The sequence below is a fragment of the Pipistrellus kuhlii genome, unplaced genomic scaffold (genome assembly GCF_014108245.1).
Source record: "Pipistrellus kuhlii isolate mPipKuh1 unplaced genomic scaffold, mPipKuh1.p scaffold_m20_p_11, whole genome shotgun sequence".
NCBI lineage: Eukaryota > Metazoa > Chordata > Mammalia > Chiroptera > Vespertilionidae > Pipistrellus > Pipistrellus kuhlii.
Genome location: NW_023425416.1, coordinates 2650430 through 2671612, shown reverse-complemented (window position 1 = coordinate 2671612; position 21183 = coordinate 2650430). Strand labels below are relative to the sequence as shown.

General features: G+C 39.7%; 1 protein-coding gene across 3 annotated transcripts in view; it reads right to left on the bottom strand.

Annotated features, from left to right (window-relative positions):
• Nucleotides 1-20661, bottom strand: part of TMF1 (TATA element modulatory factor 1) — a 36251-nt gene extending 15590 nt beyond the window's left edge. Inside the window, exons 1-7 of one of the 3 annotated variants that reach the window (XM_036430571.2) lie at nt 20379-20661; nt 16512-17722; nt 14780-14883; nt 13092-13218; nt 9870-9975; nt 1088-1230; nt 686-852 (exon numbers count right to left, since the gene is read on the bottom strand). In XM_036430571.2, the coding sequence (XP_036286464.1) occupies nt 686-852; nt 1088-1230; nt 9870-9975; nt 13092-13218; nt 14780-14883; nt 16512-17722; nt 20379-20520 (2000 nt within the window). In that variant the 5' untranslated portion in view covers nt 20521-20661. The remainder of the gene's footprint in view (nt 1-685; nt 853-1087; nt 1231-9869; nt 9976-13091; nt 13219-14779; nt 14884-16511; nt 17723-20378) is intronic. The other 2 variants (XM_036430570.2, XM_036430569.2) reach the window with 2 other exon arrangements.
• Nucleotides 20662-21183: the final 522 nt, after the last annotated feature.

The window sequence follows — 21183 nt, the reverse complement described above, 5'->3', positions numbered from 1 at the left end:
TTAAAAAAAATTAGATTGGTAAGTTTTATTTAAAATAATATGCAGTAGTCCTGGCCGGTTTGCTCAGTGATTAGTGTGTCAGCCCACAGACCAAAGGGTCTCAGGTTCAATTTCAGACAAGGGCATGTACCTTGGTTGCAGGCTTGATCCCTGGCCCAGTCAGGACACACATGGGAGGCAGTCAGTTGATGTGTCTCACATCGATATTTCTCTCTCTCCCCTTCCTCCTTCCCACTCTCTCTATAAATCAATGGATCCTGGCAGGTGTGGCTCATCGACCGTGCATTGATCCAGGAACCAAGAGATCATAGGTTTGCTTCCCAGTCAGGGCACATGCCCGGGTTGCTGGCTCAAACCCCATTAGGCGTGCAGGAAGCAACCTATTAATGATGTTTCTTTCTCATCACTGTTTCTCTCGGGTGAGGATTAAGGAAAAAAAATATTAAAAAAATAATTTACAGTAATTACATGGCCAAGGACATAAAGGTTCCATGTAGATTTCCATTAGATTTACAGAATGAGGGAGAGTTCACAGTAGTAAGTACTTTCTGATGAACTTGCTTTGAAAAGTTACAAGTTCATTCACTGCTAAATTTACGTGTTGTCAGTGATCAGAAAAAGGATTTCTTCAACATCCTGCATTTAACAGATTGTGAATAAGTTGCATATTTATTCATTTTCTTACTTGTATGCACTGTCAAGAGCAGCCTGAATACTTCGGTTCTTTTCTTCAAGTTCATTCATACCCACTTGAAGTTGGCCAAGATCTTTCTCTTGACGTTCGACCACAGAATTTAGTTTTTTAATATTTTCTCTATGTTGTTTCTCAACCTCTTCTTTACCATCAAGGACCTATATTATAAAAACAGGCAAAAGTATTATTCAATAAATAATACTAAGGTAAGTAAGTGTATTCCAGGAATCTCAAGTATTATAACAATAAATAATAATCTTACCATTTGTCTATTAAATTATTAAAAAATACTTCCCACATGATATATCCCAATAAATCATTCCAAATATTTTAAGCCACAGTGAACTGTTCATATAGGAATAATTATTTATATAGAAAATAATTGACATTCACCTGTTTCAAATGATGCAACTCTTCTTCTAGCTCTTTACCTTTTTTCTTCAGCTTTGCAATAATATTTTCATTTTCTTTGTCTTTAGCTCTTAATTTCTTAATGATGTTAGAACTCTGTAGTTGCTGTTTTGAAAGTTTTTCTCCTGGCAATGGTAAAAATGTGTAAGTTCAAAAAACAATGATTCCCTCCAAATCTAAATTGAATGTTTTTCTAACGAGTGATAAAAAATGATAGAATGTTTTTAAAAATCACAACACTGTAAGCACCAATGTTTTGGATAAGAATCATTAATGAATACTAAAATTAGTAGGTAGAAGGATGGTGGGAAACAGGACATATACAGCCTTAAAGAAGCATTCCCACATATTACTTATGAGTTCAAAGATTGTCTTATATATTATACAGCCTGACATTATGTGTCTATAGAAGTGATAAAGTGCCAGGTGCATATCACCACTTATGGTATTTTTTTTTATCAGAAGTCTGATCTGAATATAATAATAAAGAAAGTGAAAAATTCCTGAACCTGGGGCACTCTGTAGGACAACTTGCCGGGACTCTATATATAGTCTTCAATGTCATAAGGAGACAGAGCTATCCTAGATTGTTGAAATAATGGCCAAATGCAATGTATAAAGTTTGAATGGATCTTGGTGCAGGACAAATGACCAGCTATAAAGGTCACTTTTAGAGGCAATTGGAATAAATTATGAAATATATGCTGGGACACACTTCTGAATTAATGCTGATTTTCTTATGTGTGATTATGATGTGCTTGTGAAGGAAAATTACTTGTCCTTAAGAGATGCAGACAGAAAAATTCAGGAGTGGACTACAGATTCAATGCAATCCTATCAAAATTCCAAGGGCATACTTCACAAAAATTAATAAACAAATAATCCTAAAATTCATCTGAAACCATGCAAGACCTCAAATAGCAAAAACAATCCTCGATAAGTACAAAGTCAAAGGTATCACAACATATTACAAAGCCACAGCAATCCAAACAATATGGTACATACATAAAACCAGACATATGGACCAAATGAACAGACTAGAGAGCTTAGAAATAAATCCACACATTTATAGCCAACTGATCTTTAACAAGGATGACAAGAACACACAATGGGAAAAGGACAGTCAGATTAATAAATGCTACAGGAAATTGAGTTTCCCATGAGAACAAAACTGGACCTTATCATATACCAGATATAAAAATCATTTGAAAATAGATTAAAGACTTATTTAAGGCCTAAAATTGTAAAACTACTAGAAGAAAACACAGGTAAAAAGCTTGACATTGGTCTAGGCAAAACTTTTTGGATATAATACCAAAAGCATAGACTACAAAAGCAATAATAAATAAATGTGATTACATCAAACTAAAAACTACTGCACAGCAAAGACAACAATCAACAGAGTGAAAACACAATCTACATATTAAAATATTTGTCCTTTTGTGTCTGGCTTCTTGTTTCCAAAATTCATCCATGTTATAGAATGTATCAAAATGTCATTCTACTTTTGGCTCAGTAATATTCCATTGTATGGATATAGCACATTTGGTTTATCCCTTCATCTGTTGATGAACATTAGAGGTTGTTTACACCTATTGGCTATTATGAGTAATGTTTTAGTGAACATTGGTGTACAAGCATCTGCCTAGGGACAATTCCTTTGGGTATATACTTAGGAGTAGAATTACTGAATCATATGGAATTGTATTTTCAGTTTTTTAGGAACCTCCAAATCTTTCCATAGTGACTACACCAGCAATGTTATGAGGGTTCCAATTTTTCCATATCCTCCCCAATACTTGTTTCTTGGTTTTCAATTTTTTTTAATTGAACTTATTGGGGGTGACATTGGTTAATAAAATTATATAGGATTCAGGTATACAATTCTATAATACATTCTATATTGTACTGTATGTTTACCACCCCAAGTCATGTCTCCTTTCCTCATCATTTACCCCTTCTTCACCATTGTCTACCTCCCCGACCTGTTCCCCCTTTCCATCTAGCAATCACCATACTTTTGTCCGAGTCTCTGAAATTGTTGTTTTTTTTAATCCCTTCTTCCTTTCCACACAGCCCCACATCCCTCTCCCCTCTGTCAGTCTGTTTCTGTAGGTCTATTTCTATTTTATTTGTTAGTTTATTTTGTTCATTAGTTTCTACATATAAGAGAAATCAATATTTCAATATCTAGAATATGCATATTATTAGACACAAAAAACAGATTAGAGGTTACCACGGACCAGAGGGAAGAAAAAATGGGGATGTATTGCTTAACAGTTATAGAGTTTCTCTTTGAGGCAATGAAAAAGTTTTGGAAATAGTGATGGTTGCACAACATGGTGATGTAATTAATGCCGTCGAACTGTATACCTAAAAATCATTAAAATGGCAATTTTTGTTATACTTTGTCACAATTAAAAATAATATAACATACCAAAAACCTTTGAATTGTAGACTTTAAATGGACAAACTATATATTATAATAACTATGCATGGTATCAGGTGGGTATTAGACTTACCGGGGGAATCACGTCACAAATTACATCAATGTCTAACCACTATGATATCCACGTACAACTAATATAATATTGAATGTCAAATGTAGGGGAAAATAAAAGACAAACTTCAGAATGGAAGAAAACATTTGTAAGTCATATATCTGATAAGAGATTAACATCCAAAATATATAAAGAACTCATACTACTCAATAATAACATCAACAAAATTTTAAAATGAGCAAAATATATTAATAGACATTTCTTGAAAGACAAAAATGGTCAGCAGGTATATGAAAAAGTGATCAACATTACTAATCCTCAGAAAATATAAATCAAAACTACAATGAAACATCACCTCAGACCTGTTAGAATAGTTATAAAAAAGACAAAAAAAAAAAAAAAATAGCATCGCTGGTATGGCTCAGTGGTTGAACATCAACCTATGAACCAGAGGTCACCATTCGATTCCGGTCAGGGCACATGCCCAGGTTGCAGTCTTGATCCTCAGTAGGAGGTATGCAGGAGGCTGCCAATCAATGTTTCTCTCTCATCAATGTTTCTTTCCCTTCTTCTCTGAAATCAATATTTATTTTTTAAAAGACAAAAAATACGTATTGGAAAGAATGTAAAAAAAAAAGGGAACCCTTGTACATTACTAGTGGGAATGTAAATCGGTGAAGCCATTATGGGAAACAATATGGAGATTCCTCAAAAAATTAAAAATAGAACTACCTTATGATCTAGCAATCCCACTTCTAAGTATATAACCAAAGAAAATGAAATCATCTCAAAGAGCAACCTGCATTCCCATGATCACTGTAATACTATTCACAATAGCCATGATATGGAAACAACCAAAGTGTCTGCCACTAGATGAATGCATGTGGTGTATAAAGGAAATGTGGTATGGCCCTGGCCTGTGTGGCTCAGCTGATTGGAGCATCGTCCTGACTGAAAGGATGTGGGTTTGATCCCCAGTCAAAGTCCCTAGTTGGAATGTGTACAGGAGGCAACCAATCAATGTTCCTCTCTCTTTCTCAAATCAATAACCATATCCTCAAGTAAGGATTTTTTTTTTAAAAGGAAGTGGTGTATGTGTGTGTAAATGTAATATTATTTAGCCTTAAAAATAAGGAAATCCTGCCAATTGTAACAACATGGATATACATAGAAGAAATAAAATAAGCCAGGCACAGATACTGCATGATATCACTTATATCTAAAATCTAAAAAGTTGAATTCATAGCACTAGCTGCTTTGGCTCAGTAGATAGAGCATCGGCCTGCAGATTGAAGGGTCTCAGGTTCAATTCTGGACAAGGGCACATGCCCGGGTTTCAGGCTCAATCCCCAGTGTGGGGTGTGCAGGAGGCAGTCAAGGATTCTCATAATTTTTTTTTTTTAGGTGAACTATCTTTTTTTTTTTAAATATATTTTATTGATATTTTACAGAGAGGAGGAAGGGAGAGAGAGAGCTAGAAATGTCGATGAGAGAGAAACATCGACCAGCTGCCTCCTGCACACCCCCCACCCGGGATGTGCCCGCAACCAATGTACATGCCCCTCCCTGACCGGAATTGAACCTGGGACCCCCCAGTCCGCAGACCGACACTCTACCACTGAGCCAAACCGGTCTCGGCTGAACTATCTTTTTTTTAATTAAGGTATTATATGTGTCCACATCTTACCGCTGCCCCCCCCCCTTCCCATACATGCCCTCATCCCCCAGAGTTTTGCGTCCACTGGTTATGCTTATATGCATGCATACAAGTCCTTCGGTTGATCTCTTATCTCTCCCATATCTCCCTACCCACCCCGCTATAATTTGATAGTCTGTTTGTTGCTTTACTGTCTCTGTATCTATCTTTTTGTTCATCAGTTTATAATGTTCTTTATTATCCATAAATGACTGAGATTCTCTCTCATAATTGATGTTTCTCTTTTTCTCTTCCTCTCTGAAATCAACAAAAATACATATTTTATAAAAACCACAAAAAAAATGCTTGGCAAAAGTGTAGTGTGTACAGAAAGATATGGAGGTGTTGCTAAACGTTAATAGTTGATGAACCAAGGAAATCTCACTAGCATGTTTTCAGCTTTGAGTCTTTTCAACTGTGAGTTTAAAAATACCTCTGGGGGGGATACAGGAGCAATATGTACGTACTCCCATAAAAAAACCGTGCTAGCCCAGCCAGTGTGGCTCAGGACCTATGAACCAGATCACAGTTCGATTCCAGGTCAGGGCACATGCCCAGGTTGGAGGCTTGATCCCCAGTAGGGGTCACTAAGAGGCAGTTGATAAATCATTCTCATCATTAGATATTAAAATTTTCTTTCGTTAATCCTCACCCGATATTTTCCCATTAATTTTTAGAAAGCGTGAAAGGGAGGGGGAGACACGGAGAGAGAGAGAAACAATGATGTGAGAGAGACAGACAGACAGACACACAGACACATCGATTGGTTGCCTCCCGAATCGGCCCAGACCAGGGCCAGGGATTGTGCCTTTGACTAGAATCAAACCCAAGAGCCTTCAAACCATGAGCCAACATCCTATCCACTGAGAAAAATTGGCTAGGGCGATATTAATATTTTTAATAATAAAACCTTGTACTTAGCCTTCCCCTCAATCTCTAACGTTGTAGCATAAGGCAGTGATTTCAAAGTGTTTTAATAAACTCTTCATTTTTCTATTTCAGTATTAAGACTGTGTTTGATAATATCTTTGTACTTATATTTTATTCTTCTAAAAGACACCAGGGTATGTTGTATTTATTACTGTCTCAAACATAATATCTAATATATTGTTAAATAATAGCATAATAAAATAATTAGAAAGAAAACAACAAAAGCCCAAAGTAAGTAAAAGGAAGGAAATAATAATGGTCAGTGCAGAAATAAATGACAAAAAGACTAAGAGAGAAAAAGGAAAAAAAGAAACGATCAATGAAACCAAGAGCTGGCTCGTTGAAAAGATAAACAAGGTTGATAGAACTTCAGCCAGACTCATCAAGAAACAAAGAGAGAGGACCCAAATAAATAAAATCAGAAATGAAAGAGGCAAGAACACAACTAAGATCATAGAAACACAATGGAAATACTTTGAAGCTGAAACCGGTTTGGCTCAGTGGATAGAGAGTCTGCCTGTGAACTGAAGGGTCCCAGGTTCAATTCCGGTTAAGGGCATGTACCTTGGTTGAGGGCACATCCCCAGGGGGGGTGTGCAGGAGGCAGCTGATTGATGTTTCTCTCTCATTGATGTTTCTAACTCTATATCCCTCTTCCTTCCTCTCTGTAAAAAATCAATAAAATATACTTAAAAAAAAATACTTTGAAGATCTATATGCCAACAAACTGGACAACCTGGGTGAAATGGACAAATTCCTAGAAACATACAATCTTCCGAAACTCAATCAGGAAGAATCAGAAAACCTCAAAACCTCAAAGGGCAATAACAACTGATGAAATTTTGTAGCAGTAATCAAAACACTCCCAGCAAACAAAAGCCCTGGACTGGATGGCTTCTTGGTAAGCCTTACCAAACATTTAAAGAAGAATTAATACCCATTCTCCTCAAACTATTCCAAAAAATTCAAGAAGAGGGAAGATATCCAAGTTCTTTTTGTGAGGCCAGCATTCTCCTAATCCCAAAACCAAATAAAGACAACCAGAGAAGGAAAATTATAGGCCAATATCCCTGATGAACACAGAGGCTAAAATCCTCAATAAAATATTAGCAAATAGGATCAAGCAATACATTAAAAAGATCATACACCCAGATCAAGTGGGATTTATCCCAGGGATGCAAGGATGGTTCTATTGGGTCGGCAAGTAAGTAATTGCGGGTTTCGCACATATATGGCTTCAGTTGAATTTTTAGGTTTGCAGACGTAGTACAAATGTAAAACACATTTTGTTATTTGATAGTTGGCTATTCAGCTGTTAATCAGTAAAAAAAGTTTTTTGATCTGTTTTGTAGTTTTCGTTTGGCGTTCGTTGAAAAATGGGAAATCAAAAGGAACATTTTCGTCATATTTTGCTTTTTTATTTCCACAAAGGGAAAAACGCATTGCAAGCTCATAAAAAGTTATGTGCTGTTTATGGTGACGAAGCCTTAAAAGAACGGCAGTGTCAAAATTGGTTTGCCAAATTTCGTTCTGGTGATTTTTCACTCAAAGATGAAAAACGCTCTGGTCGTCCAGTTGAAGTTGATGACGCCCTAATCAAAGCAATAATCAATTCGGACTGTCACAGTACAACACGTGAGATTGCAGAGAAGCTTCATGTATCACATACATGCATTGAAAATCACTTAAAACAACTTGGCTATGTTCCAAAACTCGATACATGGGTTCCTCACGAACTGAAAGAATCACAGTTAACGCAACGCATTAGCAGCTGCGATTTGCTAAAGAAACGTAATGAAAATGATCCATTTTTAAAACGACTGATAACTGGCGATGAAAAATGGGTTGTTTACAACAATATCAAGCGGAAAAGATCGTGGAGCAGGCCAGGTGAACCAACTCAAACAACATCAAAAGCTGATATTCATCAAAAGAAGGTTTTGTTATCAGTTTGGTGGGATTACAAAGGAATTGTCTACTTTGAACTCTTACCACCCAACCGAACGATCAATTCTGATGTCTACATTGAACAACTAACGAAATTAAACAATGCAGTTGAAGAAAAGCGGCCCGAATTGACAAATCGAAAAGGTGTTGTATTCCATCATGACAATGCAAGGCCACACACATCTTTGGTCACTCGGCAAAAATTAATGGAGCTTGGTTGGGATGTTTTGCCACATCCACCATATAGTCCTGACCTTGCACCATCTGATTACTTTTTGTTTCCATCTTTACAAAACTCCTTGAATGGTAAAAATTTCAATAATGATGATGATGTCAAATCGTACCTGATTCAGTTTTTTGCTAATAAAAACCAGAAGTTTTTTGAACGTGGGATTATGATGCTGCCTGAAAGATGGCAAAAGGTCATTGATCAAAATGGGCAATACATTACAGAATAAAGTTATTAGTTCCATGAAAAAATTGTCTGATTTTCTTTAAAAAATCCGCAATTACTTACTTGCCGACCCAATATATTTGAAAATCAATAAATGTAATACACCACATAAATAAAAATAAAAGATAAAAATATATGATCATGCCAATAGACACAGAAGAAGCATTTGACAAAATCCAGTATCATTTATGATAAAAACTCTCAGCAAAGTGGGAACAGAGGAATACCTCAACAAAATAAAGGCCATATGACAACCTACAATCAACATAATACTCAATGGGCAAAAATTAAAAAGCATTTCCCTTAAGATCAGGGATATCGCTTTCACCACGCTTATTCAATACTAGAGGCCGGGTGCACAACACCCGTGCACTTGGGGGAGGAGGGTCCTCCGGCTTGTGCCCTTTGCAGTCTGGGAGCCCTCCGGGGATGTCTGAAGGACTGTGGGAGGGGCCTAACCTGCAGGCGGACATCCTTAGCGCTGCTGCTGAGGCTGGTCACTGTGCTCGCCAGCTGTCATCCTGGCTTGTGGCTGAGCGGCGCTGCTCCTGTGGGAGCGCACTGACCACCAGGGGCAGCTCCTGCGTTGAGCATCTTGGTTTAAATGATAGGCTGTTCCCAACGGACGTGGCTCAGTGGCTAGTGTCAATCTATGAACCAGAGGTCACAGTGCAATTCCAGGTCAGGGGACATGCTTCCGTTTCGGGCTCAATCCCCACTGGGGGCATGCAGAAGGCAGCTAATCAATGATTCTTTCTCATCATGGATGTTTCTTTTTCTTTCTCCTTCTTCTTTCCTCTCTGAAATCCAATGGGGATTGAGCCCAGAACCCTGGCATACGCCCTTAACCGGAATCAAACCTGGGACCCTTCAGTCCACAGGCTGATGCTCTATCCACTGAGCCAAACAAACTAGGAGAATAAAAATACTTTTTAAATGAATGAATGAATGAATGAATGAATGACAGGCTTTACGACCTGTTAAAAGCTTGCTTTAGGAAACACATACTTCTATTTTTCAGAGATTTATTTATTTTCCTCTCTAGAAACAAAAAGCTACATTATATATATATATATCTGCCTCTGTACATCTTGCTCCTCATTCTCCCATAAATTATAACCTACCATTTCTGAGATTTAAGTGCAGACCTTACTTGCTCCCAATGTTTTTTATTAGGAAGCAGCAGCTTGTATTTTTCGTCTTTACCAGATTTTTCATAATCAATTAAATACGCACCTTCTTCCAATAATCCTCGGATCTGCTCATCTTTCTCTTTCAAAAGGTCTGAAGTTTCACTACAATTTAATCTAGTCGCAAGTTCTTCTTTCATATTTTTGATTTCCTAATTAAAAAAAATAATGTAAATACCATAAAGAATTACTTTCATTCTGAGCATATTTTTCAATTATTTCCCATATTCCCAAAAGTCATCAATAATGACATTCTTTTTGTTTTTTTGTTTTTTACAGAGAGGAAGGAAGAGGGATAGAGAGAAATATTGATGAGAGAGAATCATCGACCAGCTGCCTCCTGCACACCCCCTACTGGGGCAACCAAGGTACATGCCCTTGACCGGAATTGAACTTGGACCTTTCAGTCCACAGACCGACTCTCTAGCCACTGAGCCAAATCTTTTTTGCAATAATGACATTCTTTTCTTTTTTTTTTTTTTTTTTAATATATTTCATTGATTTTTCACAGAGAGGAAGAGAGAGGGATAGAGAGTTAGAAACATCGATGAGAGAGAATCGATGAGATTAGCTGCCTCTTGCACACCCCCTACTGGGGATGTGCCCGCAACCAAGGTACATGCTCTCAACCGGAATCGAACCCAGGACCTTTCAGTCCGCAGGCCGACGCTCTATCCACTGAGCCAAACCGGTCCCGGCAATAATGACATTCTTGATAAGAATTCCTAAGTTTTGTTCCACTACCCTGAATTTATTACCTTGGTTAATTAAGACTAAGAAAACTGCTTTGAAAATGATATAGAAAACCTGTATTCAGATAAACACAGGTTTTAATATGAAAATGGAAATGAGAATAAGTTAAATTTCAATACTCTTCTTGAGTTTCTCTATCTACATTTTCTACAAGCATTATAATTGGAACAACATTTCAAACAGTACATGTCTCCATTTCTTACTGTATTTCTTTTCCTTATTAAAACTCTCTCAAGCCAAAACTGATTTGGCTCGGGGATAAAGCATCGGTCTGAGGACTGAAGGGGTCCCAGGTTCAATTCTAGTCAAGGACATGTACGTTGGTCGCAGGCACATCCCCAGTGCGGGGTGTGCAGGAGGCCGCTGGTCGATGTTTCTCTCTCATCAATGTTTCTGGCTCTCTATCCCTCTCCCTTCCTCTCTATTAAAAAAAAAATTAATAAAATAAAATAAAAATAAAAAACCTCTCTCACACTTACTAGCATGTTGTGAAAGGAAAGGAAAAACATGATTAAAGTCTGATCTACTTTAATAAAACAGAGATTCAGCAGAAATATGTCAAGATAGTTTATCTTTAAAAGCTACAATGGACAAGTATGATGAGATGAAAAGTCTTCTATAATTTAAAATCTGGTTTTAAGAGTTGCTCTGGAATTAAAAATAGCTAAAAACAGCTAACATTTATCAGGTATGTAAAGCATATTTTGTATTTATTTCCTCTTAATCCTGACATCAATCCTATGAGGGTGGCAACTACTGTATGATTCAACTACACAAACAAGAAACTAAGACTCAGAAAGACTGAGTAAACTCTCAAGGTCAGAAAACTATTAAGTGGTAGAGTTATGACCTGAAACCAGGTCTGTGGAACACCAAAGCCCATCCTCTGAACCATCCATAACATTGCTATCCATTTTCAACTAGTAACATTTTGATTCACACATTAAGGTCCAGTAAGAACATCATGTCTTCCATGAAACCTTCCTCAATTACCCTGGTCAGAATTCATCCTCTATAATACCATTCCAGGCTGCTTATTCATCTGTGTGACTTATTTAATTCTGCCTCATACTTTACACTTGTTGACATTGTCTTCTATCACTAGAAAAGCAAATTCGTCACTTAAGGTAATTCAATTTACCTCTGAATGGCCTATACCTCTTAAGTAGGTCATACATGGCAATACATATAAAAATGCACAGTTAACGGTTTCAATCTATTTTAGATCTATAATTCAAAGTGTACTATAGAAAACAAATATTACTTAAAATCCAATTTCTTGATAAAACTGGTCCAGATGAAATACAGTAGGGACAAGAGGTAAGTTGGTTAGGTAGTCTCAGGTTATTACTAGTGTCTGAAATGAACTAGCTAGTTAAAACAACCAAGCAAATGGAGGTATATGACATATTTCTTTTCGTAAGAGAATATGCAGAAAAATTATATTAACATTAACAGTGGTCAAGAAGGGGGAAGGCAACCTAACTGAGAATGGCAAATGCTAAGAAATATGATTACTCATAGTTGAAATACAAGCAATAATTACTAACCTTAGTTACCAATTTCTGAAATAACCATTTCTGAAATAACCAACTGTTCCAAATTATAAGACTCAGAACAATGGTCCACTAGGAGTGATTTAACTCCAAGGGGAACATCTGGCAATGTCTGCTAACATTTTCATTGAAATGTTAGCTGAGGGAAGCACAGCTGAGGGGAAGAGGAGGACAGCAACAGGGAAGGGTAATACTGTCACCTTGTATGGAGGGGCCTGAACACTGATCAATGCCCTATAATGCACAGGACAGTTCTATACAACATAAAATTATAAAGCCCGAAATGTCAACAGTGCTAAGGTTGCGAAATCTTACATTAGAATAAATAAATGTTATACCTCCCAAGAGTTAATATATATTTTAAATATATATTTTATTGATTTTTTACAGAGAGGAAGAGAGAGGGATAGAGAGCTACAAACATCGATGATGGAGAAACATCAATCAGCTGCATCTGCACACCCCTCACTGGGGACGTGTTCGCAACCAAGGTACATGCTTTTGACCAGAATCGAACCTGGGACCCCTCAGTTCGCAGTCCAACGCTCTATCCACTGAGCCAAATTGGTTTCGGCAAGTTAATATATTTTAAAATTACTTTGACTTGAAGAAGTATATATATTTGAAGTGGTAGAAAATTAACAAGAGTAATGATAAATTTTACTTAAATAACTTGTGTTACTTACTTTGATGAAATTATCATTTACAAAAATTATTCTAGTGATCCTTGCTATATATCTTGCAAGGACTTATAAATTACACAGACAAGTATTTGTTTAGAATTTTTAAAGTATCAAAATTTATTTTAAAGGTATTGAAAAATTTACAATTAAGTGTTAATATTCTATGGTATCCCTTTACTCTTACCTCATTTTTCTAATACCAAAATACAATGAAGGCACTGCTCAAAAATCAGTACCCTATAGAGTTTAATTAATATTACTTTAAACTTCCATTACCTTTTTAGCAGCATCTCTCTCTTTGCAGGCTAGCTGAACTTTCTTTTCTGCTTCTGCAATTCTTTGAGCAAACTCATCTTTCAAGGAAGAAATGCTGCTGCTTTCTTCTTTCACTCTGAACATTTCACTAAATTTAAAATAATACTGAGACTGAGGATATTTGTTTAAATATTCCAAAGTTAACAAAATGAGTTCAGTTTGCGAAAGAAAAATGACATTGTCTTCAACACATACTATAATAAAATAGATTAGTTTTAGTCCTGTTAACTTTCCAGACAAAAATTACCCACTTATTTTAAAACACCTGAAAGAAAACCCACTAATAACTGAAAACGTTAACAATGTTTGATATGTAAAAATAAGATAAAAGTAAATGAAATTTTTCATTTTGAATTTTGTCACATTTTACCAATCAACTTCATAAAGCAAGTCAATACTTGTATTTTTTTAAAAACTTATAATATTGCTGTTTTCTTTAAAGACCTGTTTTAAATCTCTAATATCTACACTAATATAAGAATAAGATGCAAATTGACTGTGCCTTGGTGATGCCTACCAGCCAATGAGCATGCAAATTAACCCAATGAAGATGGCGGGTTAATTTGCATACACAGGGGCCATAGTGACAACATGCGTTTTGCACTGCTCCAGCCACTCTGGGCCTCTGGGCAGCATGGGAAGGTGGAAAGGCAGCTCCTGCAGAGCGAAAGCGGTGCTGGCAGCAGGGGAAGGAAGGCCCGTTCTTGCATGTATCTTCCCTCAGGAGTTCCCTCAGGAGTTCGATTGCTTGCTACGATGTGTGCTCACCACCAGACTGGCACAGAACCAAGGAAAGCCCTGACCTGCAGCTGGAAGGCCTCGATCAGCCCTGATCTCTGGCCAGGCCTAGGGACCCTATCTGTGCACAAATTTTGCACATCAGGCCTCTAGTACTAAAATATAATGAAGATGTAATATGCAATTTGACCTTCTTGCCCTCACAAGATGGCTGCCTACAACCAGGCCAGCAGGGAGGTTAGTGAGGGATGACCAAACAACTGAACAGAGGGCTGTGTGGGGTGATCAGGTCAGCGGGGTGCGGGGGAGGGCAGTTAGGGGCGACAAGGCCAGCGGGGGGAGAGGCGGGGGGGACATTAAGAGGTGACCAGGCAGACGGGGTGTGTGTGTGTGGGGGGGGGGTGGCAATTGGGGGCAACCTGGCCAGCACACAGAGGCAGTGAGGGGCAATCAAGCTGAGTTAGGGGCAACCAGGCAGTTAAGCAGGTGAGCAATTAGGAGCCAGTGGTCTTGGATTGTGAGAGGGATGTCAGACTGCCGGTTTAAAGCCAATCCCGGGATCAGGCCTAAACTGGCAGTCGGACATCCCCCAAAGGGTCCCGGATTGGAAGGGGTGCAGGTTGGGCTGAGGGGATCCACACCCCTCCTCCCCCCGCCCCCAGTATGCAAGAATTTCATGAAAGTAGTTAATAAGGTAAAAAAGTTTTTGTTTTGCAAAATATCTCTCTTCAATGCCAAAGGAATATGCTCAAGATAATGTGATGAGAAAAGTAATCTCTTAGGTTAGAATTGAAATGCTATTCAAATTTTAAGAATTATAAACAAGTTAAATTATAAGCCATTTTCTTAATAACCAAGTGTATGGGCTTCTACGAAATGTAAAAAATTACTCACATTTGTAAAATACTTACTCTTTCAGATTATCATAAGCTTCTTCTAGAAGTGCTTTTTCTTTACTAAGAGATAATAACTGAGCCTCCCTTTTGTCCAGTTTCTCATTCAGAAATTCAACTTTCTAGATAAGGAGCATAACAAAAGTCAAACATTTAACATGCAGTGACGAGTTGAAAAATAACTAACCACTATAATCAATAAATAAATAAATCTAGCATTATCTTATAAAAAGAATTAAATATTGAGAACAAAATGAATACATCACAAGAAGAATTCACATACAGCTATAGGAGAGTATAAAGTAATACAAGCACTTAGTAGATGGGAGTATAAATTAGTAAACCACTTTGAAAAACAATCAGGCAGTATCTAACTGAAGATGCAGAGAATTCTATTTTCAGGTCTACCTTAGAGGAGAAACTTGCTGCACGTGTTATATAAGAACACCTACAGCAGTTAGTAACAGCAAAACTTGCAAAGAGTGTGCAAGAGAGGAAGAGAGATAGATGTGATAAAAAAAAAAAAAAATCCTATATAATAAAAGCTTAATATGCTAAGTGTCCGGTTGTCCAGTCCTCTGTTCAACCAATAAAAGTGCAATATGCTAATGATATGCTAAGGCTGCTCAACTGCTCTCTATAATGTGCACTGACCACCAGTTAGTTTGCTGCTGGGGTCCAGTGGATAGGGACAGAGCAAGATGGGCCAGACATGCCGTGAAGCCCTCCTGAAATCCCTCCCCAGCTGGCCAACCTTCTGCATCCCTCTCTGGCCCCAATTGTGCACTGGTGGGGTCCCTCGGCCTGGCCTGCTCCCTCCCGCAATCCAAAACTCCTCGGGGGATATCAGAGAGCCGGTTTAAGCTTGATCCCGAAGGCCAGGCTGAGGGACCCCACTGGTGCATGAATTTGTGTACTGGGCCTCTGGTAAATAAATCAAAGAAGGGCTTCAAAGCCTCTAATAACGTTTTATATCTTAGAGGGCAGTAGGTATACAAGTGTCTTTTTTCCCCATGTTATTCTTTAATGCAAACATGTAACATGTAACCTTTTAAATATAACACACTGCACTTAAAAAGTAACTTTAGAAAACCTATAGGCATGCAATTTTAAAATCTCCAGAATATATTGGAATAAAAAAAGCTACGCAAAAAGAAATGCTTAGAATATCTGATTTCCTAAGTCATGCTGGAGCAGTGATAAACTTATAAAGGGGGTAAATGGTGGCTTTTGTACTAAAAAAATTAACTCTTACTTGATTTAAATCTAGATTAATTTAGAAATCACTTATCTCCTGAAAACAGTTCAAAATATCTTACTGAAATAAAGAGTACTGGTTTCTAGGAATTCAAACTGCTGCAGCAAGGCATTTCATTGTGAATATTAGACTCAGGTAGAGAAGCTGGCACTTTTTTACATTAATTCAGTGCATGGCATTTACAGGGAGTTCTCCAAGACATCTGTATTTCTCAGAGGAATCTATTAAAGATGCCACATGCAGCCTGGCCTGCGTGGCTCAGTGGCTGAGTGGCAACCTATGAACCAGGAGGTGAAGGTTTCATTCCTGCTCAAGGCACATGCAGGGGTGCAGGCTGATCCCTAGTATTGTTTGTGCAGGAGGCAGCCAATCAATGATTCTCTCTCCTCTCCTTTCCTCTCTAAAGTCAACAAAAATATTTTAATACATAGAATAAACATGATTTAATCTCTGAAGAGTGCCCAAAAACCCTCCTGCACTTTCCAGAGTTACCTTGGAAATATCCTCCTTTTCAGAAGGTGCTTCTGGTTGACTTGCTGCAGCTTCACACTGCTCAGCCACCTTGTCTAAGACAGTGTGTCCTTCATTTATTGGTGTAGAAGAAACCAAGGAATCAGGCTGTTCACAGTTCACAGGAGTTGCACTCCGTCCACTTTCTTCCATTTCTGTTTCCTCAGTGGGTATAATTAATGTTTCATTTACTTCTTCCTCAGATTTTCCTTCAACAGCTTCAACAAGTTTTGTCTTTGGGGTTGAAGGATTAACTATAATAGGTACTAAAGCATAACCCTTCCCTGACAGTTCGTCGTCTGAATTAATTTCACTTACACTTCGGCTATCTAATGACTGTACACTAAACGAGTCTATTCTTTCAAAAGCATCAGATGAGCAGCAACTCTCAGTGAGTTTGGGGAAGTCGTCCAGACGATTATATTCAGGACAAGCAGATGCTGAGAGAAGTTGAAAAGATGTCTGCATCAAGTGAAGACTTGATTTGGAATCTGTAGCCTCTTGTCTCGAACTTGCTGAGCTCTCACTTATCACACTTTCATGGTCTAAAACTTCAATATCGCTGGTAGTAGAAGTGCCCGATGAGAAGGTACTAACGGGAGGAGAAGGTGTATTGCTCTGTCTGTCTTCGTGTTTCTGTTCCTTCGCTTCTGAAGCTATGTCCTTCATTTCTGCCGGGGGAGACTGCGTAGACACGGTAGATACACTTTCCCCGGTTGTTTTCACATTAATCACATTCTCAGATTCTTGCAAACTGGTGGTTGACACCTTCATGTCGGAATCTTTGTTACCGGTTTCTCCATGCTCGCCTTCAGTTTCCGGTGGCAGAGTGGCTGGTGCCAGAGTCTCCCCTGGGGACACACAGGGAAGACTGTCTGTCACTTCTGACTCCGTTGTTTCAGGTGTCCTTGACCCTCCAGGGTGCACGGTTTCCTGTAAGGTGCTTTTCACTTCTTCTTCTGGTCTCTGTGACTTAGCTGGCGGCTTGGATACCACCGGACTCTTCTGAATGGGCTGGACATCCACTGGCGAGAGAAAGGCGCTGAAGAAACTTTCCGACTCATCTACCACCGTTCTCCGTACTGGCTTTGTGATTGCTTTAGGAGAGGCTGCCGGCTGACTCTGAGGCTCTGCGTTTGATTTTCCTCCCCAGGTTGAAGTATCCCATCCTCCACTGTCAGGGGGACCTATTCCTTTGGGGGTGGGAATATATATATATATGTTATATAATAATCATTATTGTAAGTCAATATTAATATGTTAAAAAAAAGAAAGTCAATGGAATACAATCTATAATTTGTCTGTTAAACTCCTTGCCTACTATGAAAAAATTAGTTAGTGGGTTGACTTTGAACTTTAAAGGGGAAAGCTGGTATGCATCTGCCCAAGAGAAACTAAGAACAAAGACAAAAGACTAGACAGGGTCTGGACTACCAAAGCAAATATATTATCCCCTCCCACAACAAATCAAGAAAATAATGGTATGTTCTGAAAGATGCTAAGCCCAAGACACAGATGCTGTATTTCATGATAACTGGCAGTATCTTCACTTTTAGGTACATGCAGTCATGGCAAATTGATTTTACCTTCTATTAAGTTAGCTTCATATTAATTTTATTCTTGTAATATCAAGAATAAAACATAGTTATGAGCTAGACAAGATAGCAACACTAAAAAACTAAACCAAAATACTAGTGGCAGATGTCCTTTTTTCAAAAGATCAAAGTAAATGATGGGGACAGCAACTTGAAATTCATTTTCATTCACTTAATAACAAGCTCATTCTCCAAGTCCGACTTTCCAAATCCACTACATGAGAAAGTTTTGTTCTAATTTCTAAATTATGTCAGCAATTAGGTCATATGAATTTCATAAATGTGCATTTTTATTAAAATTACTGCTCTTTGATATAGATGGTAACTTACTAGAATTTTTAAAAAACAGGAGAAAATATCACTGGGGGGAAAAAGAGGTAATTATATTAGTCATAGACATGTATGGCATATTCCCTAAAATGTTTAAAGAATTTTTTTAATTATGCCTTTTCTATATTCAAAAGTAGCTGAGAATTATCACAAATTATACACAATTATAGAAGTTGGTGGCCAGAACACAAATACCTAAAAACTCCTACAAACTGCCAAGCCCTATATTAAAGTCTATCCTTTAATATGACTTCATAATAGAAAACTTCAGTTTAAGGACATAGTTTATATCCACTTGTTCAGCATATGACAACAATGTAAAAAGGTGAAATCCAAAATTTAAGATGCAAATGAACAAGCAAGAATAAGTCTAATTAATTTAGTTTATTAAGTCATCTTAATGAATTACAGAAGTCAAATTTGCCTCTTGGAAAATGTTTTCTATAAAGCCCAGGTTATCTGATATCCACTTAAAATGCTCCTTTCTGGCCCAGCCAGCACGGCTCACTGTTCGATTCCAGCCAGGGCACATGCCCAGGCTGCAGCTCAATACCCAGTGTGGAGCCTGCGGGAGGCAGCAGATCAATGATTCTATCTCCTCATTAATCTCTCTCTCTCTCTCTCTGCTCTCTGAAATGAATAAAAATATATTTTTAAATACTACTTTCTGAAGAGTGGTCATGTTGTAATCATGGCAATGTAAAATAAAAATAGGTGATTAATAAACATTAATGGCATTTCACTAAAATCTGAGACTATTCTGGATAACATTTTTTTTTTTTTTTTTTTAATGATTACATAGCTCTGGCTGGTGTAGCTCGTTTGGTTGGGCTGCATCCCATGCACCAAAACGTTGCCAGTTCCGATCCTGGTCAAGGCACGTACCCAGGTTACAGGTTCGATCCCTGGTCTGGATGTGTGCAGGAGGCAACCAATTAATTGTTTTTCTCTCACATGGATTTTTTTTTTCTCTCTCTCTCCCTTCCTTTCTCTCTAAAACTCAAAACAAAAATATTTTTAAAACAATAAAAAATTAAAATGAATTATAAGCACAACTCAAGCCCCAGGTTTCATAAAACGAGTATTCTAATATTTAAAACTTATCATCTCCTTTAAAGTCAGGAATTAAAAACGTGGGGACCTATGAAAAGGGTAGTTGAGCTACTCCAACAAGGTCTAACATCCTGTAAAAAAGTAACAGGATCATGACAGCAGACATGGGCCAAAAAAACCTCAAAACGTGGTACCTCCAATTCAGGTCCTGACCTTTCAACGATGTAAAATTAGGAACAAAACCCTGGACGGAGTCGCTAAGAACAACTTACTCCTTCTCACGGAGGCCACACCCCCAAATCTGCACCTTTACCCCACAACAAAGGCTACAGGTTTGGGGACGAAGAGCCCAGAGCAACCGGAGGCCCGCCGAGTGCGGGCGGCTCCCGGGACCCGGACCAGCCCCAGCCGCCGCCGCGGCCTCTCTGCGCCGGCTTCCCGGGCAGCACGGACCGCGCGACCCTCCCGGAGGCCCCGCCGCGGCCTGGGCGCCGCTTCCCGGAGGCCGAGCTCTGAGCGCGGGGCCGGCCCGCCCCCCAGGCCGCGGCGGCGGGGACCGGGCGGCGCTCCCGCCGGAAGGGAGAGAGCGGACCGAGCCGGCCCGCCGCACCCGGACCCCGGACCCCGCGCCCGGCTCCCGTACCCGAACCCCGGACCCCGGACCTCGCGCCCGGCTCCCGTACCCGGACCCCGCACCCGGACCCTGCACCCGGACCTCATACCGGGATCCCATACCTGGACCCCGCACCCGGACCCAGGACCCGGATCCCCGTAGGGGATGGTGTCGACCCAGGCGCCCGGCTCCCGTACCCGGGCTCCCGTACCCGGACCCCCGCACCCGGACCCCGGACCCCGCGCCCGGCTCCCGTACCCGGGTCCCCGTAGGGGATGGTGTCGGCCCAGGCGCCCGGCTCCTCCTCCTGGATGTCCAGGACCCGGTCGATGGACTTCTGCGCCTGGGACAGGGCCTGCTTGGCGAAGCTGGAGAGCTGCGACGCGTTGAACCAGCTCATCCTCCCGCCGGCCGGCCGCCACGGCGCGGCCGGGAGCGTGCGGAGCGGCCTCGCCCTCCTGCTCGGCGGGCGTCAGCGGGCGCCCATGACAGACGGACAGACCCAGCCGCAGCCCCTCAGCCCAGCCCAGCCCACCCCGGCGCCCGGCGCACTGCGCGTGCGCCGGCACTTCCACGTCCACAACAACCGGAGTTCCGCCGGTGGGCGGAAGCAAGCGCTGACGTCACATCCGGCGCGCAGGGTTGCCATTAGTTACCGAGGAACGCGGAACGTTTCCATTGACAGTGATTCCTGGGTAGAGCAGGAACTCGCATGTTTTCCTGTTGAGTTCCTTCTTAGAAAATCGCTCGCTATTCTGAGAACTAGCGCTCTGCCAACAATGAGTGCAAACAAGTGAAGCTGGGAAGCGCACTTCTGCTTAGCGCTTTGTCTCAAATATTTACTTCTTTCTGTGTAACTTGGTCGTAAGAAGAAACCTGGGTTTGGCTCAGTGGATAGAAAGTCGGTCTGTGGACTGAAAGGTCCTAGGTTCAATTCCAGTCAAGGGCATGTACCTTGGTTTGGGGGGTATACCTAGAAATACTGGACTTTGTATTAAAAAAAAAAAAAAACCTGACCCAGCCCACCTGAGAGAAAAAGCCATCTTCCACAATGAGTTACAGG